Source organism: Gorilla gorilla, chromosome 2, assembly GCF_029281585.2.
Source record: "Gorilla gorilla gorilla isolate KB3781 chromosome 2, NHGRI_mGorGor1-v2.1_pri, whole genome shotgun sequence".
NCBI lineage: Eukaryota > Metazoa > Chordata > Mammalia > Primates > Hominidae > Gorilla > Gorilla gorilla.
This window is the reverse complement of record NC_086017.1, coordinates 134,347,657-134,374,033: the sequence shown is the minus strand read 5'-3', so window position 1 is coordinate 134,374,033 and position 26,377 is coordinate 134,347,657. Positions and strand designations below refer to the sequence as shown.

At 41.6% G+C, this 26,377-nt stretch overlaps 1 protein-coding gene across 2 annotated transcripts in view; it reads left to right on the top strand.

Moving 5' to 3' along the window:
* The window catches only part of HACD2 (3-hydroxyacyl-CoA dehydratase 2), a 93,484-nt gene extending 67,979 nt beyond the window's left edge, over positions 1 to 25,505 (top strand). For both annotated transcript variants that reach the window (XM_031009816.2, XM_063704118.1), the window contains exons 5-7: positions 14,367 to 14,488; positions 16,358 to 16,536; positions 22,077 to 25,505. In XM_031009816.2, the coding sequence (XP_030865676.1) occupies positions 14,367 to 14,488; positions 16,358 to 16,536; positions 22,077 to 22,159 (384 nt within the window). In that variant the 3' untranslated portion in view covers positions 22,160 to 25,505. The remainder of the gene's footprint in view (positions 1 to 14,366; positions 14,489 to 16,357; positions 16,537 to 22,076) is intronic.
* The last annotated feature ends 872 nt before the right edge of the window (positions 25,506 to 26,377 follow it).

Below are 26,377 nucleotides of genomic sequence, written 5' to 3'. Positions count from 1 at the left end.
TAAGCACTTAATATGTTTTTCTGACCTCTCCAGTTTACAAATGAGGAAGCTGAGGATCAGAGAGGATAAGTAACTTGCCTCAGGACATGCAGCCAGGAAGTCTGGAGATCTGTTTGATTCCAGAGTTGCACTCAATTGGAGTAGAGGCCAGTGGTGGTGAAGCTAGGCCAGTTGAGGTACCGACCATCCTTTCTTCATGTTTTCCAGAAAGGCTGAACACATAGGAACCATTAAAGTTGGACTAATGGGAACATTTTAGCATTCTGCATGTCTGGCCTGTCATAAATGCAGAATCGATCATGTATCGCTTGTTGATTGCATGCTTATGTATCTTTTCATTGCATGTTCAGAAAAGTTTACTTTGTGACCAAGAGTTGTTTTGATAGGCCAGAACATTTAACTAGTCCATTATTCACATCAAAAAAATAGTTCTCAGTTATTGGTGTTGTAATGGTAAGAACTTTTTAACCAGTTTCCTTTGTCACTGTAGGAGTTTTTTAAAAATCTGGCCGGGTATGGTGGCACACGCCTATAATCCCAGCACTTTGGGAGGCCGAGGTGGGTGGATCACGAGGTCAGAAGATCGAGACCATCCTGGCTAACACGGTGAAACCCCATCTCTACTAAAAATACAAAAAATTAGCCGGACGTGGCAGCGGGCGCCTGTAATCCCAGCTACTCGGGAGGCTGAGGCAGGAGAATGGCATGAACCCGGGAGGCGGAGGTTGCAGTGAGCAGAAGATCATGCCACTGCACTCCAGCCTGGGCGACAGAGAGAGACTCCATCTTAAAAAAAAAAAAAAAAAATCTATGTTGCACATTATTCTCTCCTTTAAAGGGGAAGAAATATTAATATTTTTATAACTCACATTTTTCATAAAATAGGAATAGTATTTTGTTTAGCAGGCACTTTATCATGGATTTTTAATAAATTATAAAGGACACTTTATACATAAAATTGTTGTGTGAAAAGACTAATACTAGGCCAGGCGCGGTGGCTCATGCCTGTAATCCCAGCACTCTGGGAAGCCAAGGAGGGCGGATCACTTAAGATCAGGAGTTTGAGACTAGCCTGGGCAACATGGTGAAACCCCGTCTCCACCAAAAAAATATAAAAATTTAGCCGGGCATGGTGGTGCATACCTGTAGTCCCCAGCTACTCCAGAGACTGAGGCAAGATAATCACTTGAACTGGAGAGGCGGAGATTGCAGTGAGCTGACACTGTGCCACTGCACTGCAGCCTGGGTGACAGAGCAAGACTCCGTCTCAAAAAAAAACAAAAAACCCCAACATACTCATCCAAATATCTTTTTTTTTTTAAACCACCATGTGTGTATCTATTACTATTACATTTCAATATCAAGGATGAAATTCCTTTTAGATAAATAACCAAATGACTTAACATTTTTGTTCAAAAAAGCTTAATCAAGTTAGAGAAAGGACCCGGATTGTCGTTAGAACTGCCCTGTTCTCGAGCCCAAGCCCTCAGCTGACGGACCAACCAGCACCAGCACTGCAGCCCCTTAGGAGCTGCCCTCCCACCCAAGGCTGTTCCAGCTGAGTCAGAGCACATTTGCTGAGACTGCAGTTGGGTTGCCATCTATTATTTCTTCATTCCTGTTCATTCAACAAATATTTATTCAGTATCTTCTATGCCCCAGGCATTGTGCTAAGCACTAAGTAAGACACATGAGAAAAGAACAGATGCAGTTGTTGCCCTCACAGGGCTTCCAGCCTAGTATGAGTCAAGCAGAATCCAGCAGACAGCAAACACCATATAGTGGGATAACTGCTAAGGCAGAGGGATGACAGTGCTGTGACCGCTGGGTCATCCCTCAGTTGCCCAGTTGAGGGCTGAGTAGGCTGTTCCAGTTCCTCGGGAGCTGTGCCAGTCTCCCAGGCCCCGTGGTTCCCTTCATGAGGTGGTCTGTGAGTTAACACATACAAAGCACTTAGAACAATGCCTGGTGCTTAGTAAGTGCTCAATAAATCTTAGCTACCTACTGGGTATAATGTAACCTAATCTTTCCCCAAAAATTTAATGACAAATTTCTGTATAACTGTTTTGAATTCTGTGTCCTGAGGTTTCTAACAGAGATATAATTGGCTTTTCACACAGAACTGAATATGTTCTTTATACATACTAAAATAGTTTCACAGTTAGCTGGTGAAAATTTATGCATAATTACTTTTATCATTCTTAAGGAATAATTAGCCCTGCTAATGGGAACTATCATTATCTTAATCATCATTATTATCCCAATCTAAAGCATTTATTAAGAATTTGATTTTGCCTTATAACTAAGCTAGCCCTTCTTCAAAGCAAGTTTGTGACCTTGCCTTCGGCTTGTTTACGGTCTAAGACAATACTGATGGGGAGGTAGATTGGGGCCAGTGTTCATTCTGCTGTTCCCTCTCAAGTTACCTTCCATTCGTGTACGCTTGTTGATATGTTTTCTTATAAATGTTATGTCTTTATGGTTATAAAACCCACCTCTTCCAGCAGATCCTGAGGCCTCACACCCAAAATAATATGTTTAGAAAACCAGATAATAGTTATATTTCCTTCTCATTGTATCCCCAGAGTGGTTGCTTAGTATTTAGGTGATTTTTAGAAAACGATTTTTTCTGAAGTAATTTCAAACTTAGAGAAAAGTTGCCAGAGCAGTACAAAGAACTCACATATTCTCTTCACTCAGATTCCCCAATTATTGGCATTTTACTTCATTTGTTTCGTTTCCTACTCTCTCTGTGTTTTTTGTTTTTTTGAGACAAGTCTCACTCTGGTGCCCCAGGCTGGAGTGCAATGGCGAGATCTTGGCTCACTGCAACCTCCGCCTCCTGGGCTCAAGCGATTCTCCCACCTCAGCCTCCTGAGTTGCTGGGACCACAGGCGCTTGCCACCACGCTCGGGTAATTTTTGTATTTTTTGTAGTGGCAGGGTTTCACCATGTTGCCCAGGCTGGTCTTGAACTGCTGGGCTCAAGCAATCCGCCCGCCTCAGCTTCCCAAAGTGGTGGGATTACAAGCATGAGCCACCATATTCAGCCTCTCTTTGTTTTTATATGCATTATCATTTATTTTTTCTGAACTTTGAGAGCAACCTGTGTGTAACATCCTATCACCCATAAGTACTTGAGTATGTGTTCTAGACACTCCTATATCACCTGCATAGAACTCTCCAAATCGGGAAATCAGCCTTGATACAACACTACTGTCTAATCCAGTATGCTCCATTCAAATTCCACTAACCGTCCAAACAATGTATTTTTTCTCCATTCTGGAATGGAGAAAATAATCAGTATCTTCTGCGTTCCAGGTCTTGTGCTGAGCACTGGGATTCATGGGAGAAGGAGACATGTGGTTGCTGTGATGGTCCTGCCACATCCGTGTGATGTTTCTTTGTCAGGTCTCTCCAGACTCCTTCAGTCTGGACGATCTCCTCAGCCTTGCCCTGTCCCTCATGGCCTTGTGTCAGTGTTAAAGAGTACAGGCTGTAAGTTCTCAGCCTAGGTCCATTCAGCGTTCCCTGATAACCAATTCAAGCCATGCCTGCTCTTCTCAGGAGGCATGCCATGACTACCCTTCCCACTCCTGGTGACGTTGACCTCTGTCACCTGCTCCTGTTAGTATCTGCCGGGTTTCTCCACCTCCAGTTCACCTCCTTTTTATTAATTAGTATTTTGTGGGAATGACTCCTGCCTGTGTCAGCCACCTCTGTGATGGTTATCAAATGGCAACTGTCTATTTCTGTCGTTTCTTTTACACATAGGAGTTGGCATTCTATAAGAAATAGCTTTCCCTTTCTCCCATTTATTTATTTTATTTATATCTGTTTGGACTCATGAATTCCTGTATAATTCAATGGGTTATAGTCTATTATTTATTTTGATGCTAAAACTATCTAGGATTTGGCCAGTGGGAGTTCTTCCTCCTGGTCCTTTTAACTTCCTTCCATCATCCATTGAGTATTTCCTTATGATCTGGCACAAAAAGATTTCCAGACTCATCTTGTACTTCCCCAGCCCCAGCCCTGGAATCAGCCATTTTGCCAAAGAGCCCTGCCTGATTCCTTTTAGTAGAGGATGGTAACTTAGGATCCAGGATCTGGGTAGATGAGGTGCTCACTGCTACTGAGATGTCATTGCTTCTAGACCCTCTCAGTAGAGAAAGCTTGGGTACATATACATATACACACATACACACACATATACACTCACACACATTTACATCTGGAAGTATTTATATAGCTGTGTGTGTCTATAAATCATGGGTTCGTACTGATCCCTCCAACCACAGTCTAATACCTCAGTGTTCTTTCTAGCATTTTCCCTTCCATGTTTGTTAATACCTCCTCCAACAGCAAGAAGCCCATTTTCCTTAATATATTGATTTTTTTGCTCAGTTTGCCTGTTTGCTCCATGTAACTGGTTTTCCAGCCACACTGGCCATCTCTTCCACCTGTCACCTCTGTCTCTCCTTCACCACCCCCATTCTCAACTGCAGGCCTCTGGTTCATACCTGTGTTAGCCCACCACCTTCCCTCACCTTTCCATGTCCTCACCACCTTGAGTTTTCAGCCACCATACTGTGTCCTCCACGTGGGGAAGGGAAAGAGGCGAGTCTCAGGTGAATCTTATCTAATAACATATTTGAGATGATTGGGCTGGTCTCTGGAAAACCAGAAGCTTGCCTAGTGAAGTATTTCATTCTTCCTTTTTTCCTGTTTTCTTTTTTTAATATTTGTGTTTATGCGTTTCTTTTCATTTTGAATTGAAATCATATTTTGTATTTCAATTTCTGCTTAGCAGAGATAGAAAAGAGAAACAAGCTTTCGAGATAGATTTTTAGGGGTCTTGACAATAAGTTAAATCCAGAAATAAACAGGGCTCATCTTAGTCCATTGGTGCTGCTATTAAGGAACACCTGAGGCTGAATGATTTGAAAAGAAAAGAGGTCTATTTGGTTCATGGTTCTGCAGGCTGTATAAAAAGCATGGCACCAGCACCTGCATCTGGTGAGGGCCTCATGCTGCTTCCACTCATGGGGGAAGGTGAAGGGATCCAGCCTGTGCAGAGGTCACATGGCGAAGAGGAGCTAGGGGGTGGCAAGGGGCTCTTCACCAGCAGATCAGAAACTAACAGTAAGGACTTACTCACCCTCTCCCCAGGTCCCACCCCCAGCATTGGGGATCAGATTTCAACATGAGGTTTGGAGGGTCAAATATCCTAACCCATAGGAGGGCCAAAGCAAAAAAGAAATGATTGTTAGCAAAACAAGACTCAGGGAAGAAGATTACATTAACTTTAGGTAATTCATTAGGGTTTGTTTCAAGTTCTTATGTTGTGTTTTAACTTGGGTCAGTTGATGCACAACTAGAAGTCATTTCATGGACATATTAAAGATACCTCTGGGTGCTAGTGACCTGTAGTTTTTTATGCTTTACTCAGTCTTTCTTGATGAACCTCTTCCACTCAGTCCCTGAAGTCCAAATCCTATTATTCTCTATTCCCTTTTCAGAGGTAGGCAACATTTATTGGAGAACTAATGGCTTTCTTGACACTAAGTAAACATCACATTTACCTTATCTGTTCTCTAGGCTCTTCTTGTATAGGGTTCCTTCCAATAGTTATTGATTTTGAAAGAATTGTTACCCCATAATGTGTGTGTGTATGTGTGTATGTGTGTGTGTGTGTGCGCACATGCATGTGAGACCCCAAGCCCAAGAAGACAAGTCAGAGCTGTTCAGGTTTAGGAGACATACCTTGGGTTCAAATTCTGTAAACCTCACTTCACTTGTCTGTAAAATGGGGATTCAGTGAGGTAATATATGTTAAAAAGTGCTTGGCATATAGTAAGAGCTCAGTAACAATTAGGTATAATTATTTTTACTGCTGTCACCATAAATATTAAAAAGAGATACTAAAAAAATTTTAATGGGCAAAGGATTTGAATATTTTTCCAAAGAAGATATAAAACAGCCAATAAGCACGTGAAAAGATGCTCAACATCACTAGTCATTAGGGACGTGCAAATCAAAACTACCATGAGATACCACTTTATACTCCTTAGGACAGCTATTATTTAAAAAAAAAGAACAAAACAAAAAACAAAGCACAGCAAATGAGCAGTGGAGAAATTGGAACTCTTGTTGCGCACTGTTGGTAGGCATGTAATGTAAAATGGTACAGCCACTGTGGACAACAGTTTGGCAGTTTCTCAAAAAGTTAAACATAAAATTACCATATGGTCCAATAACTCCACTACTAAGAATATACCCAAAAGAACTGAAAGCAAGTACTTAAACTTACTTATACACCAATGTTCATAGCAGCATATTCATAATAGCCAAAAAGATAGGAACAGCCCAAATGTCCATCAACAAATGATAAAATGTAGTATATACGTACAATGACATATTTTTCAGACACAAAAAGGAAGGAAATTCTAATACATACTACCACATAGATGAACCAGACATAGAAATACACATACTAGGCCAGGCACGGTGGCTCACGCCTGTAATCCCAGCACTTTGGGAGGCCAAGGCGGGCAGATCATGTGAGGTCAGGAGTTCAAGAGCAGCCTGGCCAACATGGCAAAACCCTGTCTCCACTAAAAATATAACAATTAGCTGGGCGTGTTGGTGGGTGGCTGTAATCCCAGCTACTCGGGAGGCTGAGGCAGGAGAATCACTTGAACCCGGGAGGTGGAGGTTTCAGTGAGCCGAGATTGGACCACTGCACTCCTGCCTGGGCAACAGAGTGAGACTCCATCTCAAAAAAATGAAGACATATACTGTATTATTCCACTTATATGAGGTACCTAGAATTAACAAATTCTTAGAGATAGAAAATAGAATAGTGGTTACCTGGGGGTGGTGAGGGGAAGATGTGGAGTGATTGTTTAATGGGTACAGAGTTTCTGTTTGGAATGATGAAATCCTTCTGGAAATGGATAGTGGTAATGGTTGCACAATATGGTGAATGTACTTAATTCCAACGAATTATGCACTTAAAATTGTTAAATGATAAATTTTATTTTGTATTATCCACACACACAAAGAAATTACTGAGATATTAAAATGATGGTAAGATGAAAAACCTACCTATACATGTTCTTACAAGGTTGTTTTTTCCCCCATAGTGTCCATTGGTGATAGACATTGACTCCCTTCTCCCCGCCTCCCCACACAATCTGTCAGAGAAATGTTGCAGAATAACATTTGTATGCTAAAGAAGTCACAGGGGCCAGGTGCGGTGGCTCACCTGTAATCCCAGCACTTTAGGAGGCCGAGGCGGGCGGATCACGAGGTCAGGAGATCAAGACCATCCTGGCTAACACGGTGAAACCCCGTCTCTATTAAAAATACAAAAAAATTAGCCGGGCATGGTGGCAGGCACCTGTAGTCCCAGCTACTCAGGAGGCTGAGGCAGGAGAATGGCATGAACCCGGGAAGCGGAGCTTGCAGTGAGCTGAGATCGCGCCACTGCACTCCAGCCTGGGCAACAGAGTGAGACTCCATCTCAAAAAAAAAAAAAAAAGAAGTCACAGGAAGGGGAAGGTTGGAGGGGTTAAATGAATCTATAACAGAGGTTGGCCTATAGGCCAAATCTAGCCTGCAATTTATAATAGTTTTTACTTTTTTTCTTGGTTGGTGGGGTTTGTTTTGTTTTTTAGAAACAGGGTCTTGCTCTGTTGCCCAGGCTGGAGTGCAGTCGTGCGATCACAGCTCACTGCAGCCTTAACTTTCCGGGCTCAGGTGATTCTGAGTAGCTGAGACTATAGGCACATGCCACCATGCCCAGCTAATAGTTTTTGCATTTTTTAAAGGGTTTAAAAAACAATGATGAATATATTACAACAGCCACATGTGGTGCAAACCCTAAATTATTTACTAACTAGCCTTGTACAGAAGAAGTTTGCCAACACCTAGTCTAGAGCATTGCTATGGACTGAATTGTGTCTCCTCCCACAAAAAATTCATACCTTGAAGCCCTAACCCCCAGCGCGATGGTATTTGGCAATGGGACCTTTGGGAAATAAGTTTAGATGCGGTCATGAGGAGTTGGAGCCCTCATGATGGGATTAGCACCCTTATGAAAAAAGATACCATGTGAAGGAGGGCACATCTAGAAGGTGGCCATCTGCAAGTCAGGAAAAGACCCCTCACCAGAAACCAATCATGCTGCCATCCTGATCTCAGACTTCCAGCCTCCATAACTGTGAGAAAATACTTTGCTCTTGTTTAAGCCCCCCAGTCTATGGTGTTCTGTTATGGCAGCCTGAGCAGACTAAGACAAACGTACAGTTTTTCCAAAAGCAAAGCCTAGTCCTACCCTCTTAGATTTTGCCAAATCTCTTCACAAATGAAAGGGGTTTTAAGAAGAGGAAAGAATGCTTGCTGTAAAGCTTGGTCAGGGAATTTCTTTGAAATAACCAGCGCAGTAAGCAGCGGGTTCCAAAATGCTAAGAAGAATAGGGTTTCTACAATAGTGGTTTTCTTATGTGGCACCATCTGTTTTTCTTTGACTGTAATAAAAATGACAGCTTTTCATGTACTGATACTCCCTGTGCCTTTTAAAGTCAAACATATGATGCTATTTGTGTGTAAAGGTTTTTCTCTTGCACCCATTTGTTTCTCCAGCTTGAATTTCTATGTAAACTCCCTTGGCTAAATTACACAAGCCGCCTACACCCAGCCGCCTCCTCCCTCGCTTTAGAGCAGGGGGTGGAAACCTTCCGTCTGCAGCATGGAGTATCCAATAAACAGCTCACTGTGCCAGGCAAAGAAAGATTCCCTAACAGGAAGGGCTTCATGGTACCCGCTCCCCTATTTGTGCCCATCGTTCTGAATATGCAACTTTGAAACGGCTTTATGGCATTTTTGGCAACCTATCCTAAACCTGGCTTTTGTCTCCCTTTTCTCCTTAGTAATCCTTGGTAAATCTTCATCATCTTCCTTCTCCCTCTTTGCCCTAAATGCCCCTTTTATCTTAAAAGGCAATAATATGTATTTAAAGCAAACTCCTTTTTTTTCTTTTTTTAAGAGAGGGGGTCTCACTATGTTGCACAGGCTGGTCTCAAACTCCTGGCCTTAAGCTATCCTCTCACCTCAGCCTCCGAGATACTTATTAAATAACTTTACAGAAGTATAATTTACAAAATTCAACCATGTTAAGTGTATAATTAAATGGTTTTTAGTAAATGTACCAAGCTGTGCAACCATCACCATAATCTAACTTTAGAACATTTCCATCACCCAAATATGATCCCTCATGCCCTTTTTTTAAATTTTTTTATTTTTTAAAATTTTTGTGGGCACATAGTAGGTATCTGTATTTATGGGGTGCATGAGATGTTTTGATACAGGGATGCAATGTGAAATAAGCACATCATGGAGACTTTATGCCCTTTTATAATTAGTTCCCACTCCCAGCCCTTGGCAACCACTATTCTACTTTCTGTCTCTAGATTTGCCTTTTCTGGATATTTCATATAAGTGGAATCATATAATGTATGATGATTTGCTTTTGGCTTCTTTCATTCAACATGATGTTTTGGAGGCTTGTCTGTGTTGTAGCATGTGTCAGTATTTCTTACCTTTATGTTGCTGAATAGTATTCCACTGTACAGGTATATATATATATCACTTGTCATTTATCCATTCACCAGTTGATGGATATTTGGGTTGTTTTCACTTTTCAGTTATGACTAATACTCTATGAACATTTGCATTAAAATTTTTGAGCAGACTTATTAAACCTCCTTTTTTCTTCTTTTAAGAGACAGGGTCTTGCTCGTCACCCAGGCTGGAGTGCAGTGGCACCATCATAGCTCACTTTAACGTCAAATTCCTGGGCTCAAGCGATCCTTCCACCTCACCTCCCAAGTAGGTGGGACCACAGGTGTGCACCACCACCCTGGCTACTTTTTAATTTTATTGTAGAAACGGAGTCTCACTATGCTGCCCAGGCTGATCTCAGCTCCTGGCCTCAAGTGATCCTCCTGCCTCAGCCTCCCAAAACACTGGGATTATAGGCAGGAGCCACTCAGTCATAAGCCTCTTATTCTTGATAATTAATAAAATCATATGTTTATATGTTTCTCGTTATAAATTCAAAAAGCAGCTGAGTAGAACTTCTTATAATCCAAATCCGTTGCCCCTCAAAAAACCCCTCCTGAGCTAAATTAGCTTTTCTTACTTCTCTGAGGCTATTGATGAGTCACTGGCACTTAACAGAAAGGAGGCTCCCCACTTACTATAAAAATGTTCCCAATTGTTGTTTTCAAAATAGAAAAGTGGCCAGGTGTAGTGGTTCACACTTGTAATCCCAGCATTTTGGGAGGCCGAGGAGGGAGGATCACTTGAGTCTAGGAGTTCAAGACCAGCCTGGGCAACACAGTGAAACCCCATTTCTACAAAAAATAAGAAAAAAAAATTAGCTGGGTGTGGTGGCACACACCTCTAGTCCCAGCTACTCTTGAGACTGAGGTGGGAGGATCAGTCCTGAGGAGGCTGTCCTGGGAGGTTGAAGGTTGAAGCTGTGGTGAGCTGTGATTGTGCTGCTGCCTTTCAGCCTGGGTAACAGAACAAGACCCAGTCTCAAGAAAAAAAAAATGGGGAGGAAAAGAAAAATATAAGTTATCATCCAATTTAAGGGGCATTGATTCCACACATCCCTGTGTCCAGACCTCTGTCAGGACTGAGGAAGCCAAATGATGAGACCTGGGCCCTTGAAGACCTTGCCATCAAGCAGGGAGTAATTGCCAGAGAACTGTTCACATTTCACATGCTCAGCAGTCAGCAATGATGACAGGAGAGCTTGTCAGTTATTCTCTCCTCTCTGGCCTTTTGGATGAAGGAAAAAAATATTTTTAAGAAGATTATCAAAGCCTCTGCCCATTTTTTTCACCAACTAGAATAATTTCAGCTCATGCAAGGAAGTCAGTATTAGCCAGCGTTTCACGCCTTGCCTGTGGAGGGATCATGGGCACGTATCTTTCCAAAGAACAGCAGCAGCCCTGGCCGCCCCAGGCCAGCTCAGCCCCCTGTCCTTGGTAGGACCTTCCTGGGCAGTCCTGGTTTGGATATGTCCAGGGCCTACAAGCACACACTTTGTGCGGTGGCCTACGTGATTAGTCGCCTGGTTTGTTACTCAGTTTTTCTTAGGTTGAACCCAGCATTTTACTCCCTGCCAGTTTTACTAGTCTCATGTCCATATGCCTCTTGCTCATGGTATCCTTTTACATATTTTAAAGTACTTACCCTCTCTTTCCTTTTCCAAAGTCAGCTCTGCTAGTTGAAGAGTTTTTCTAGCAGACTCTGTTCCCTAAATGGGGTCTCATCTATTTACAGTGTAGTAATTGGGATAAGACTGTTAATGTGGCTGAATCCTGGAGTGTTGTTTGTTTGAACAGCCACCTCACACCCTTTTGGCTCCTGTGAGGCTTATGGTTCACCAAAAACTCCAGATCTCTTGATTTCATAAGGTGGGTCTTCTCCATTCTGATCTGTAGTCATTTTGTTGTTGCTAAGTCATGTAATTACATTTAGACTTATTAAATTTATGTTACTGTGGGTTTGGGGGTTTTTTCATTTATTTTTTGTGGTAAAATACATACAACATTTACCATTTTACCACTTATAAGTGTGTAGTTCAGTTGCATAAATACTGTCCCATTGTTGTGCAACCATCATCACCATCCATCTCCAGAACTTTTTTAATCCTCCCAAACTGGAACTCCATACCAATTAAACAATAATTCTCTATTTCTCATCTTCCCAGCTGCTGGCAACCTTCTGTCTCTACTCTGTCTCTGCCTCACCCTAGGTACCACATATGAGTAGAATCACACAGTATTCACCTTTTTGTGACTGGCTTATTTTACTTAGCATGATGTCTTCAAGGTTCATCTATATTGTAGCATGTGTAAGAATTTCCTCCCTTTTAAGGCTGAATAATACTCCACTGTATGTATATAATAATATCCCACTGTATGTATAGACCAAATCTTGCTTATCCATCCATCAGTACACACCTGGGTTTCTTTGCCTTTTGACTGTTGTGAATAATGCTGCCATAAACATGAGTGTACAAATATCTCTTTGAGTCTCATTGATCATGCTGGTTTTAAGTTATGCATTACATTTGTCCATTTTGAATTATTGGTTGTATAATTATCTATAAATCACATAAGGTCAATCTCTTTATCCAGATCCCTTCTTGATAACAATGTTGCATTTCCTATTGATTGGAAGAAATCATTTTGCACAAAATGGTCATTTCCTGCATCCCTAGTCTTTTTTAAAAGACTTATGCCATCGTCTTCACAGCTGGACTCTGGGAACAGACTGCTTTCATACTTAGCCTGAGTCTGAGTTTGTCATAGTTCTTTTGGCTAAGGTCTAACCTGGGGACGGATGGGAGGTGAATAATAACCAATCTCTAGGCTGGGTCAAAGCAGGAGGTTTTGGGCGGTTTTGGGTTTTGTTTGTTTGTTTTTTTACCTATTTGAAGGTCACTAAGACTACACGGAAATTATCAGGCACCATAAAGAAGGGAACTGAGTCTCGGAGTAACCCAATTAGGACTGAATTCATTTGCTCCACAGTTATTTATTGAGCTCTTACTTGTGAAAAGCACAAAGTGTTTTTGGAAAACAGAAGATGAATAAACACGTTCCCTGCTTTCAAGATGTTTACAGTACAAAATATTAGAGGAACTTCCTATTATAACCCAGAGCTCTTTAGGCAAGGCTTCCACTCATAGCTGTAAAAACATATCTCCTTAAGATAAAGAGGATTATAAAATACATCAAAAAGCAAAGTGTGCTTTTATATTTATATTATATTTTGTTATAGATGGATTCAAGTAAGGATTTGGAGACAGACTGAAAAATCTCACCATGGAAGCTTTAGAGGTGGTTAGCTTTTGCTTTACTTTGCCAATATGAAAGCACCAGGAAAACAGAAAGTACTCTTGCTCTTGACAGTATAAAATTCTTATTATTTTTAGAGAATAGTAACTGCATTTATGAAATTCTTTGTCAGAGCAATTTAGTTAATAGATATGTAAATGACTACTTATTTCATTGTGTAGGTGGATCGCTCCATGTACACTTTCTGAGGAAGAACATAAGTGCTAAAAACTATTAACATTGCAAATGGAAAGAAGCAAAAGTTAAGGCTAGAATGCCATTCCCTTGCTGTATTAGATATTAGGAGTGGGACAGAAAGTCCATCTTGTCATCAAGATTTGTTCGGTTTATGGGGTGGGATTTCTTATTGACATCCGACTCGGACGGTTTTTTTTTTTCTTTTTTGATGCATGGAAACTAATATGAATTGGGGTGCAAGGGTGTTTCTTGCTGATTTTCAAGCACAAAAGGTCATTACAAACCCAGCTGGGAAGGGACTCGGGGAGGTGCTGAAAGTTAAAGCCACAGCAGTAAATTTTCAACACAAGAGAATACCTCCTAAAAATCACCTAGGGGCTCTTTTAAACCTTTATTGTTTTTTTTCAGCATAAAAACAACTTCAGAGGAGACTGGGGATTTCAAAGCTCTCTGGCTCTAACTGCCTCCTGGGAACAGCATGGAAGCTTCCCTAATCATGGAGGAGTTAATGCAGGCCTCCTTTGGGGGAAGAAGTCTCTAATGGGAGGAAATAAATGGGCCCTTGCCTTGCAGATGGTCCCGAGCCCTCCCCTCACTGGAATTCTTCTTGCTCTGTGAGCTAGCCTCATCTTCAGTTGTGCTTTTTTTTTTTTTTTTTTTTTTTGAGACAGTCTCACTCTGTCACCCAGGCTGGGGTGCAGTGGCGCTATCTCGGCTCACTGCAACCTCCGCCTCCCGGGTTCAAGCGACTCTCCTGCCTCAGCCTCCTGAGTAACTGGGATTACAGGCATGCGCCACCACACTTGGCTAATTTTTTGTATTTTTAGTAGAAACAGGGTGTCACCATGTTGGCCAGGCTGGTCTCAAACTCCTGACCTCATGTGATCCACCCACCTCAGCCTCCCAAAGTGCTGGGATTACAGGCGTGACCACTGACATCAGTCCACATTCTCCGCATGAGGCTGGCAAACCTGTAAATCCCCACCCCTTGTGTTTGTTACCCCTACCCTGCTGCTCTCGCTCCTGGTGACTGAGGCCCTTTGCACTTGGCCCTCATCTCTGGGATGTACACAGCTGTCATCCTAGGCCCCAGCTCTACACGCAAGCTCTTTCTGCTGTACAGGGGTCCTGAGGATAGAGACCAGCGGCTGTGCCGACTCACTCCCTGGCTCTGCTGGGTGCTGCACACTGTCTTCATTAACGTTGTCTGTGTGCTTTTTTTTCTTTTGTTTTCCTCTTCCTTCAGGTACAGAGTGAAGACAGTGTCCTCCTGTTTGTTATTGCCTGGACGATCACAGAAATCATCCGTTACTCATTTTATACATTCAGTCTATTAAACCATCTGCCTTACCTCATCAAATGGGCCAGGTAAAAAAGCACATTTCAAAAGGCTCACTTTTGAAATGATCTGTCATTGCATTTGCCTTTATTGCCTAAATATTGCCTCAGAGTTTCTAAAAATAAAATTGAGACAGGGGTTGGGTAGAAATTTTGTCTGTAGATTTCATCAGAATAGGAGTCTGTACTTAACTTTGACTAACGGAAATACTGTTTTAAGGTTTTTATATTTTACTTCAATTATTTTAATTGGGATCAGTTCTTTTCAATTAAATTATGCAGTATTTTCTTTTTTAAAAAAATTTCATCACCAAGTAGCAATCAATAGAGATTTGCCGTAACATCCCTTCTTGTCCATATCATCACATTTTATGGATGAGCTTCTGCCATTGTGATGGGTTTTTTTGGACCAAGTCCTATTCTCCTAGTCTCAATTTTGCCAAGAAGTTGTGACTCTTAAATTAATTTTTAGGTAATGACAAACATTACATGTCAGTTTTAGCTTATCACTTTTGTTTTGCTTTGATTGTTTTTACAAGTAATGATGACTTTGGTAAAAGGCTAGTAGTTCATCTGCTTACCTTAATGAGTCCATGAGACAGTTGTAGGCAGTTTTCTGAGCTGGGAAGGATTTTGAGGGAGAGTGACAAAGCAGAAGGATCCAAGTTGTCCCTGGAGCCGAAATGCCTTATTTGGTGGAAGGAAAGCAGTGGTTCCTAGACGGTTTATGAGTTCAGTAATTAAATTAGGGACATAATCCGATTGTTTCCAACATTTTGAGTATGGGAACTCCTTCGTTATTTTATTATTTTTCTCATTTGCAATGAACATTTTTATTAGGAAAGGGGAAGAATGGGAAACATAGCAGTTACTAACCAACCTGGACAGCGACTGTGGAAGCTTTTTACCCTGGTTGTTAGGGAAGTCTGTTGACCAAGCCCTGATTTTACTGTTGGAGAAAGATTCTTTCGTCCACTGTTCTCCATGGCCTCTGAAAGATTTTTTTCCACCATCCTACTTAGTGTGGCTAAAATTGGCAGTGGGGAATATGTCTTCCCTTCCACTTCAGAGATTTTCATCACAATTCCTGTGCCCAGAAGTTTGTAGTCCGTTGCACATTGTGAGCCACAAACAGCCAAAGGCTGTTTAAAGTCTGAGCTGATGATTCCTTTAGCAATACTTACAGTGGCTTACAGTTCCATGGGACAGTGACTGCTCTCTGAATTCTTTGTGGAATATGGAGAACTCCTTTTTAAAGAGAAAAAAATTATGCAGATTCCCCTCCCATGTGACGATAATTGTAGTTGTGGGGTGTTTTGATTGGAAAATTACATAGTAACCAAAAGCTATTATGAATTTTAAATTTTTTTAATTGCATATATTTGATTTTTCACAATAGCATGTACAAACATTTGAAAAATAGTAGCAGTATACAGATGCTTATGCTATTTTTTTGTTGTTCAGTCTTTGTGTGTGGTGTGGAATTCCTAGACCACATGTTCCAACACCTCCGCCACTACCACCCCAACCCCATCCCAAGACCCACAGGGCAGGACCCGTCAGTATAAACCATGACTCAGTTCCCCTACTTTACCAACATTTGGCATCACTTTAGTTATTTTAGAGCATAATTTTGAAGAGTTGTTTATTTTGTCAGACCAAATTTTGAGGCTGCCTGAACGGCCTTTATTTTGTTGTTAGAACATTTGGAAATATATACCTGCTGTAGGCTGGTTTCAAAAACTGGCTTGTAAAACCTGAATTTGAATAGCAGGTAAACAGGAAAATGTATAAACAATCATTTTCTAAAAGACCAGTACTGATTAGAAGGGTGGGAAGTGCAGCTTCCTTCTAAAGCTGACTTTGAGCCTCAGTAATGAATATTTTGTTTTGTTTTAGGTACACACTTTTCATTGTGCTGTACCCAATGGGAGTGTCAGGAGAACTGCTCACAATATATGCAGCTCTGCCCTTTGTCAGACAAGCTGGCCTATATTCCATCAGTTTACCCAACAAATACAATTTCTCTTTTGACTACTATGCATTCCTGATTCTAATAATGATCTCCTACATTCCAAGTAAGTAAACAGTTATGCGTATATTTAATTATGTTTTAAAATTTGGCTCTACAATAACTAGAGTTAAATATCTTTGACTGTTTTTGCACTATATCCAAGTAAATGTAAATCTCATTTATTGGGAATTCTTGTTTTTTATTGAATGCTGACTATCAAAAGGAATTTTTTCCAGTAGTAATTGAATAAAGATGAACCCTTCTCAATACAGTTGCCAAAATGCAGCCCTTCTCAGCATGTGGGTTTGAAACTGAATACCAGGCTAGGTTAAGTATGTATTGGGGAAAGTACTGAATGGAAAACAAAAAAGCCATTAAAGGCCTTACCTTGATTGTAGTTTTCTGTGTCTTAAGAACTGCTTGTTACAGTATTTGAAAAACATGATAAAAAGATTTTTGCATTGGTTACTATATCAAAATAGACATTTAACTTCATTTTGAAGGGATTGGTAGTTAACTAGAAACATAACAAAATAATAATAGATTTATTTTTTTCTAAATTTTTCATTTTCTTGTTGAGCACTGATTGGGACACAGTGTTCTCTTCAAGATGGTTTCCGATTATTTTAATAGTACTTCTGAAGATTTAAGTATATGGATAATCAAATGTGCCTATCAGTGTATTCAGTGACAGAGAAAAAGACATGTTTGATGTCTCTGTGAAGTGAGCCCTACTTCCTGAGGATGAGGAGTTTAGTCCTTTGCTGGAATTCTCATGTTCAATTATAAATCCTATGATTGATTTCTGTATACCAAAAGATCTTCTTATAACCAAGGACATACAGTGTTAGTGGTTCTTCTCATTTTGCTATTTCTGTAACCATTGTAACTCTGAATCTTATTTTAATCTAGAAAAGATACTGTATTCTTCCCTAAACCCCAGGTTAAATTCAGACAGGGTTGGACTTCTCCTCATTCCATGGCATCATCGGAATGAATCACCCTAACAAAGCGACATGCTTGTGTCCCTCTGTGGAAAATTGCATTTCATGCATTGTGAGAAAAAAACTACATCCAGATTTCATGTGAGTGTTTATCTTGCAGAAATTCTTGGATACAGTTCTGCTTCATGATTCATTTTCCACTCTTTATTCATGTTGAGTCCTCCTCTCTAGTGCTGGAATCATAGCGACCAGAGGCCATCTCTCTTCAAATGTAAAAAGTAGTTGATTTTCAAACAGATGATAAATGTGAAATCATCTGAACTTTTACGCAATAAAAATTAAGTGATAGTTTTTCACCTTTCTAATTTTGTTTTGTTTTTTTTAGAGTTTCATTTTCCAGTCTCTAGAGCAGCAGTTCACAGTTGCAGTTTTACCACACCCAGAGTAACTAACACATATTATCCCAGTGGGCACCACAGGCTTTATTTGAATTCACCATAGTCAAATGAATAGGAGATATGTACCATATTGGGTGACTGGGAAAGGGGCAGGGAGGTTTTTATGAAATCAGATCCATCACAAGCTGCTTCCACACTGACAAAAATCTAGGCGTTCTTACCTGAGAGTTCCTGCAAGACTTCCAACCTCTCTAGGAAGCAGGGCTTCCTTCCAGGAACCACTCCCCAGGGCAGCCTCCATCTGTCTGCATGTTTGTCTCTTTATGCTCTGGTAGCCAACCAGTGCTGAGCTTTGCCTCCTCCTTCTGAGCTCTTGGTGTAGTGACAGTGCCTGGGTACCGCACGCAGCCTCCATGACGATAGCGTTCCTGAGGGAAACCCACTCCTGTGAGCTTTTCATCTTGGTCTTGAAAGAGATAGAGGAAAGAGAAAACACTGACCCCAGAGCCAACTGTCTTTTAGAGCAGCAGTCCCCACAACCTTTTTGGCATCAGGGACCGGTTTCATGGAAGACAGCTTTTCCCTGGGCGGTGGGGGAGATGGTTTCAGGATGAAACTGTTCTACCTTAGATCATCAGGCATTAGATTCTCATAAGAAACATATAACCTAGATCCCTTGAATGTGCAGTTTACAGCAGGGGTCACACTTCTATGAGAATCTAAAGCCACTGCTGGTCTGACAGGAGGCAGAGCTCAGGTAGTAATGCTCATTTGCCCACCACTCACCTCCTGCTGTGCAGCTCTGTTCCAACAGGTGGGGGTTGGGGACTCCTCTTTTAGAGTAGGGAAGGACTCTCCTCCCAACAGAAGTCTGCTTTCTTTACCTTAAGTAATTCCCCCTTGCAGTCTCAGCCTCCTTTTGGTAAGAGAACTTGGCTCAGTTAAAGTCTAACATAATTTCTTTTTCTAAGGCAGCTAACCTCTTGTAGACTGGAGAAAAGGGTGGATCTCAAATAATGATTAAAAGATTCCCTGCAAACCATTGACTCCTCACCCAGGTTCAAGATGGCACACAGACCACCTCTCCTGATGCGAGTCACCCTGGTGCCTGCTGGCCTCACTGTGCTGTGGCCTGAGCCAGCAGCTCTGGATGTTCTCAGTGGTTCAGGTTGTTACTGTTGAGGCCAGAGTGTACAGTTCATTCTGGCCAGCTGCACATTTCCAACTTTCCAAAGCTTTGTATTTATCAGAAGAAAATGCAGAATTAGGAGAGGTTGCTGTTGACATGCAGTCTCCTTTACCAAATTTGGTTTTCTTTCTAAAAAAGGTAGCGTTCTTTTAATCTTTAGTGGCAAGTTGATGATACACATGTATTATATAAAGTAACACCTCCTTTTCATGGGCCTCATCCGTTGTTGCGTTGTTGCACACATAGCCTAAATTGTGGCTCATGAGGCTTGACCCCAGGAGTTTCCTTATATTGGGGTGCCCTGGCCAGGTGCTCCTCTCCTGTTCTGCTGTAGTTGCAATATATACAGGATTAGTACAACACAGTCCCTGCAGGACTCAGTAGATGTCTAAGGCCTGTTTACATTCTACCCCCAAATTGGTGAAAATTGGTTATGGTGGAGGGAGCCAAAAAAGGGCAAGATACATTGATGAGGGGTGAGGACCTGGAGAAGCTGCCGCTTTCCAGGTTGTCAGTGACTGTAACCACACCTCTGATTTTTAGAGAAACCAAGGAGACTTGGCCCAGGCATAGAGCATATCTGGTGCTGTCGTCCTCCACAGTTCTCTCCCCAGAGGGGAAGAGAGCCCCAAGAGGGTTGGCCATCTTCTTAAAGAAAGGAGGGCCCAGGAGCACCCACACCCCCCCTCATCCCCAACACACAGGAACCGACACACACACGTGCCCAGCAGTGTCCCCATTCTGTGTTCCCTGAATTGGGACAGCAGAAGGTGGAATTCTCAATAGCCTGTTGTCGGGATGAGGGGTTTTTTCAGTGCTATTCCTCAGTGTAGCTCATGTTGTTAAAAGTAGCAGCCGTGCATCAGTCTCATGGTCGGGTTCAGTCTGAACATGTAGGTGATTCACATGGAGACAGAATCATAGTTCTGGTCAGCCAGAAGCCGCTGCCTGAACTGTGGAGAAGAGGCCAGACACCCTAGGCCCTTGGCCTCCCATCCACATTCCTTTCTCTGGGTACTGAGGAATCTCTGGGAGATGTAAAGGAGTGAAAGCGCCGTCATCTGACCCTTCTGATAGGTGGCAGGCCGTGCCCATGGAAATGAAGGTCTGCGTGGCCATCTTCTTCCTTGAACTGCCACCAAGGGCTTAATGCATGACTTCCAGGTCATTCTTCTTCCCCGGGCCCTCTGAACCAGCTGTGAGACTGCAGCCACCCACGATGGGGTTGTGTGAACACAAATGCAACCAGTGGGAAGGTCTTGTGCATGCCCAGCTCACAGTTTCCCTTCATTACAGTAAATCTATAGAAATGGGACTGGCCCCACATTTTTAAATGATTACCATTAACATTCCTAATGGTTTAATTATATCTTTACTTCCAGTTTTTAGATTATAGAGCTTGTCAGATTTTCTGGCTTTCGTGCCAAAATAGTTCTCTGCCTGTCGAATTACATGCTTAAGTGGGGTCTTTTCTGTGAACAACGTCCTGCCTGGCAGTAGCAATGGCGTGGATGGCAGCCCTGTTCCACATGCTGCCTCCTCTGCAGGTTAGCAGATCTTTGTCACACATGCACTGGTGTCCCGGCGTACTTTGGGAGGATCATTTGAAATTTGGCCAGCTTGGAACCCATTTGAAAAGGAAGAAACTTGTCAGGAGAGAGTTGGGAGTAGTAGAAATTATCTTCCAAAAAATATTCGTGACAGTATAAAAAAGAGAGACTGGGCTGGGCTTGGTAGCTCATGCCTATAGTCCTAGCACTTTGGGAGGCTGAGGCGGGCACACCCCTTGACCCCAGGGTTCCAGACAAGCCTGGGCAACGTAGGAGATCTCATCTCTACAAAAAATTCAAAATTAGTTGGGTGTGAAGTGGTGTGCACCTGTAGTCCCAGCTACGCAGGAGGCTGAGTGGGGAGGATTGACTGAGCCCAGGAGGTCCAGGCCATGAGCCAAGATCACACCACTGCATACCAGCCTGGGTGACAAAGTAAGACTCTGTCTAAAAAAATAATAACAATAAAATAGAGATTGGAGCTGTTGGAGAGATGAGGAGAGGAAGGATATTGTACAACAAAGAGCGTTTTACCTGGAGTTGTTTACACACAGTAACCTTGTGAAGGCCAGGTGGCTCAAAGTGGTATTTCCTAGCAGGGACACTATAGGCATTTTGGGTGGGATACTTCTTAGTAGTGGGTACTGTCATGCATTGTGGCATGTTTTAGCATCCCTGGTCTCATATGCCAAATGCCAGTAACCTTTCCCTTTCTCTCTTATTTCCAAATAGTCAAACTATCGAAATAGTTCCAAATAGTTCCGAGGGAGGCAGTACCATCCCATTCATTTGAGAACCAGTGCTTTCTAAAGTATTCTACGAAATGACCAAGAACAGAAGAATCCCCAGTGCCTAAGACACTGGCTTGCTTTTCATAAGGCCTTTTTTTTTTTTTTTAACATCCAAACCTGGCTTAGTTGTGTTCAAAGCAAATGTTGTGGCATTCCTCCTCCTCCTCAAGTCTTTACCCGAAACTACTTCCCAAGAGAGGTTGCTCTTCCCAAAGAATCACCTGCCCTGGGACCATATGGGGCTAGGCTGAGGGTCAGGAGCCAAGAGCCTGGTCCCAACTCTGTCTGTGGCTTACTGTGAGACCCTAGGCAAGTTGCTTACCCTCTCTGGGGCTCAAATTCTTCCTCTTTGAAATAGGAATAATAACTTCATCACTAGAATTCTTCACCTGGTTGTTGTGAAGTTAATCAGAATAAATGTGGAGATAATACATGAATGAGTGTACAGAATATTATTTGGCTGTTCTGTGGCATCGATATAGGTCATGATAGTGACAATAGTGTCTGTCGTTGTATTCCACACCACTTCTTCCCTCAGCTAAAGCAGGAAAAGAAAGGAGGTAAGTCTCTCTGTGTTTTTTCTTCCTTTCCCCAAGCCCACTTTGTTACCTTCCTTGGTTGCTGGATGAGAAATTAGTCAGAGGGTCAGAGAGGACCTCAACTTCATATGCTTTAAATAGAGCATATGCAATTTTAAACCATCCTCTTAACCAATTTTTCTTTTCTTTTCAGTTTTTCCCCAGTTATACTTCCACATGATACACCAGAGAAGAAAGATCCTTTCTCATACTGAAGAACACAAGAAATTTGAATAGTTCCTGCTTTCTGCACCTCCCACCAAAACAAACTTTTCAATGATCAAAAAATGCTGCAGATTTTTTGAGTTCCCAATACGTTTCATAGAAAATAAGTAAGAACTATTTTTAAAATATTCAAACAAAACTAAAACAAAAATCCAGTGTCACATGGGCCTGAGATTTTATTTTAGAAAAAGGTTGTTACATAAAACACCCTGGCCAGTTCATTTCAGCATGCTCTTTCAACCAGAAGTTCTTAATATTTATGATGGCACTAGAAAGGGATTTGGCATTTTATGTCCTTCTGTGTCCTTCATGTATCTGATCAATGAAGACCTGTAACACTAAGTACTTGAGAGTTACAGTCTGAATAATGAAGTCGTACCAGCTGAATAGCCCAGCTTGCAGTATAGTTATGTTTCAGTCTGCAGTGTGTTTAGCATTCCCTTGTCAAAGTGCTTGACTGCATGCTGGAAACTTTGTATTTTTGAAGCGGCAAACTCTGTTCTCTGGAATGCTCTGAAGTTATGGCTGGGACCTATCCCCTCATATCTAATGAATGAATTATAAAATGTATATGTCTGTGAAGCTTCGGGGTAGTGCCCGTAATCAGAAAACAACTTAGAACCCTTTTGTTTGTTTCCAATTGAGTCATTACTGCCTGCCACTAAGAAACGTGCTTGAATCTAATAAGTATGTGTATACCGTAAAGAATATATCTTATCTGGAGCTCAGCCTCAATCATGTCTTAACAAAATGACAGGTCTCAGAAAGGGGGAGCTCAATAGCTCATAAGTGACAAGTCCTTTCCACAGCACCGTTCTCAGAACACCTCTGAGTAACGTGTTTGCCAGTAGCTCTTCTCACTGATGCACTGATGGCCCTGAAGAAGCGGATCCAGTTACATAGGAAAGGAGGCTGTGTTAGTGAAAGCACGTGGAAGGTGTTGCTTTAGAAAGGTAGTCAGGAAAAACATTCAGGAATAGATTTATACACCATTATTGTTTTATTTTTTAATTTTCATTCACTCTTCTGTTTGGATACTTTTGCTAATTAACGTCCTATGTTAATTTCCACCAAGCTATAAGTCCATAGTCAGTAAAACATTCCACTTGGGCTGTCATGAGCTAAAAGCAGTATCATCTCCGCATGCTGGAGCAGCCAAGAAATAGTTTGGTACTACCGACATTGTCTAATCCATGTCACATCCTCATACAATTTAATTGCTCAACCATGCATTTAAAACTCCTCAAGAAAGGATTGGTACTGCAACTGTAGGTAAACTGAAAAAAAATAAGAAAGAAAGAGTTGGATGAAAATGTGAAAGCCCAAGTTTAGATGTGCATTAAGTATTAAATAGCACAGTATCTTCTTTATGGAGCCTTTTTTCCTCCCCCATCCCCTGCAGCTGCCTTTTTTTTTTTTTTGGCGGGGGGGTTGATGTTGAACTTTAATAGTTGAAAAGTTTAGCTTATTGAGTAGTTGTCATTTAAAATATAATTGCGAATATCAGAAAACTCATACTGGAAAACTAAATTTTTTTTTTTCTCTTGAGACGGAGTCTCGCTCTGTCGCCCAGGCTGGAGTGCAGTGGCGCGATCTCGGCTCACTGCAAGCTCCACCTCCCGGGTTCACGCCATTCTCCTGCCTCAGCCTCCTGAGTAGCTGGGACTACAGGTGCCCACCACCACACCCAGCTAATTTTTTTTGTATTTTTAGTAGAGACGGGGTTTCACCGTGTTAGCCAGGATGGTCTCGATCTCCTGACCTCGTGATCCACCCGCCTCGGCCTCCCAAAGTGCTGGGATTGCAGACATGAGCCACTGCACCCAACCCCTGGAAAATTAAATTTTTAAGTGCTTATTTTTATAGAAGTTTGAAAATTTAATGCAGGCAGGTGTGTAATAAATTATTTTTGAATTGAACATTAAAATTCTGCTTCTTAAAGTCAGCACTCAACTTGGACATGTTGAAATTAGAATCTATTCTTGTATTTGATAGACAAAATATGTGGGAAAGATTTTTTTCATGCCTTTTCTCTCGTTTTATTCTTCCATAATGTATTTCTACTATAAAATAGAATCAGCTTGGGTTATATTTGTCATTTACTTTATTCTGTTAGATTTTTTCAGTTGTTTTTGGAAAAATTCTAGAAATCAGGATGAAAATGCAGCTTTTCCAGGGTTGCTGGACTGGGGGTTTTATTTGGGCCTCCTTATTATAATTGGTCACTACTTATAAAAAACATTCTGTTGCAAACAGTGGTGTTGCATTGAATTGAACTTTGGCAATGAGAACACAGCACACAGCTCCCTTTTCAAAAAGGGTCTCAACCCCAGTGTGTATTTTTGTACATCAACATTTAGAATACTTATGGCAGATAAGTAAGGCATGTCACTGTGTCCTTCAATAACCTCTCTCAGTAACTGGTTTCTTTATCCCTAACATGAATTCATTTCTCCTTTGAAGTCATTTATTATTTTATAAATTGAGAACAACCACACCACCAAATGTCACACCTTCTTATAAAGTGTGAACAAGGAATGTCCTGTTTTTGTGGGTATTTTGTCAGACTTAGAGGTTTCATTTCACGGCATAGTCAAAGGCATCATCCTCCCAACTACCCACTTGATTATGTGTTTCAGATCCCCCTGTGGGGGCCTTCTTCTGACAGAGAATTCTTTGAGGTCTGCAGTAGTGCTTTTGTCAGCACAGACTGCTAATCTACATCTTGCTGCGTTCTGTTTGCTGAGGTTGGGCTCATTCATTTAACACGTACCAACCATTATCCAGAGGCACCATGGAGAGTTAGTCAGGAATAAAGCACTGTCCTTGCAGATGAAAAAAGTCTCCAGAGCAGACTTCTGACAGGAAAGGTTTAGATGCTGGAGAGTTGAAGAGTTGTAAGAAGAGATCGTGCCCTCATTTTTCACTTATTTTTTTGGTTATTCATTTATAATAAAAGGTTGGCATTGATGTGGTACAACCTGCAAATTACTTACAGTTCTGAGTTTCAGATAAAACATTATAAAACATTAAATTCAATCCATACTGCTCCTTTGAAATTTGGGTAAAAAATTATACAACCGTATATATAGTCATTTTTGTATTTTTTCTATGTTGTGAAAACCAAAATTGTAATTTTATAAGTCTTTGATTCACTAAAATTATATAATTTAAATGTATTTTTTGTATATTTAGAAATAAGGAGTCCAGAGACTACGCTTAACTTTCTATGCATGCATTTGAAAGCTGTTTTTACCTGATAATGTTAATGTAGTAATAAGTTGTATTCATAAAATACTGATCTGTGTTGCATTTCAAAATAAACTGGTGTGTGCTCTGCCTGGATTTGAAAAACCTACCAGTGAGTGCAGTGATTTTTCATAGTCAGTAGGCCTGAATGTGGTGTTGCAGGAATATGGGAGAATTTCAGTTCAATTATGGACTCCAGCTCTTTGACAATTTTAAAATCTAATTCTGCTATTCATAATGGTTCTGCACTTACAGGAAAGACAGATTATATTAAGAGGTTTCCAAAAAGTCCTTCCCTGCCAGTCAGTCTTCAGGCTAAGCCAGTCTGCAAGCTGGCTGCAGAGGGACAAGGGGTTCCTCATGCAAGTGACCAGGGAATCTAAGATATTAATCAACATGGGGTTGAGGAACCTTGTCTTATAACAAGCTGGGGTTTTGTTAGTGTAACTTTTCTTTTTTTGTTTTGAGACAGAGTTTCGCTGTTGTTGCCCAGGCTGGAGTGCAATGGCATGATCTCAGCTCACTGCAGCCTTCACCTCCCGGATTCAAGCGATGTTTCTGCCTCAGCCTCCCAAGTAGCTGGGATTACAGGCACCCGCCACCACACCTGGCTAATTCTTTATATTTTTAGTAGAGATGGGGTTTCACCATGTTGGCCAGGCTGGTCTCGAACTCCTAACCTCAGGTGATCCACCCACCTTGGCCTCCCACCACGCCTGGGATTACAGGCGTGAGCCACCACGCCCAGCCTGTTAGTGTAACTTTTCTAACAGAAGTTCAGTGGGAGATCCTGTTGCCCCCAGCACTGTTCATCTTACATTAAAGCAAGATGTGGTGAAGTTCAAGTACCTCATTCTGAAAATGCCTTCAAACACAGGAATCCCAGGAGTGGCCCCCCCTTACTCAGGCTCGCAGTAAGAAGTGGTGGGAAGGACACTGCCTTGGGGTGTCCTCTGCTGGGTCACAGCTGATCTAGCTCTA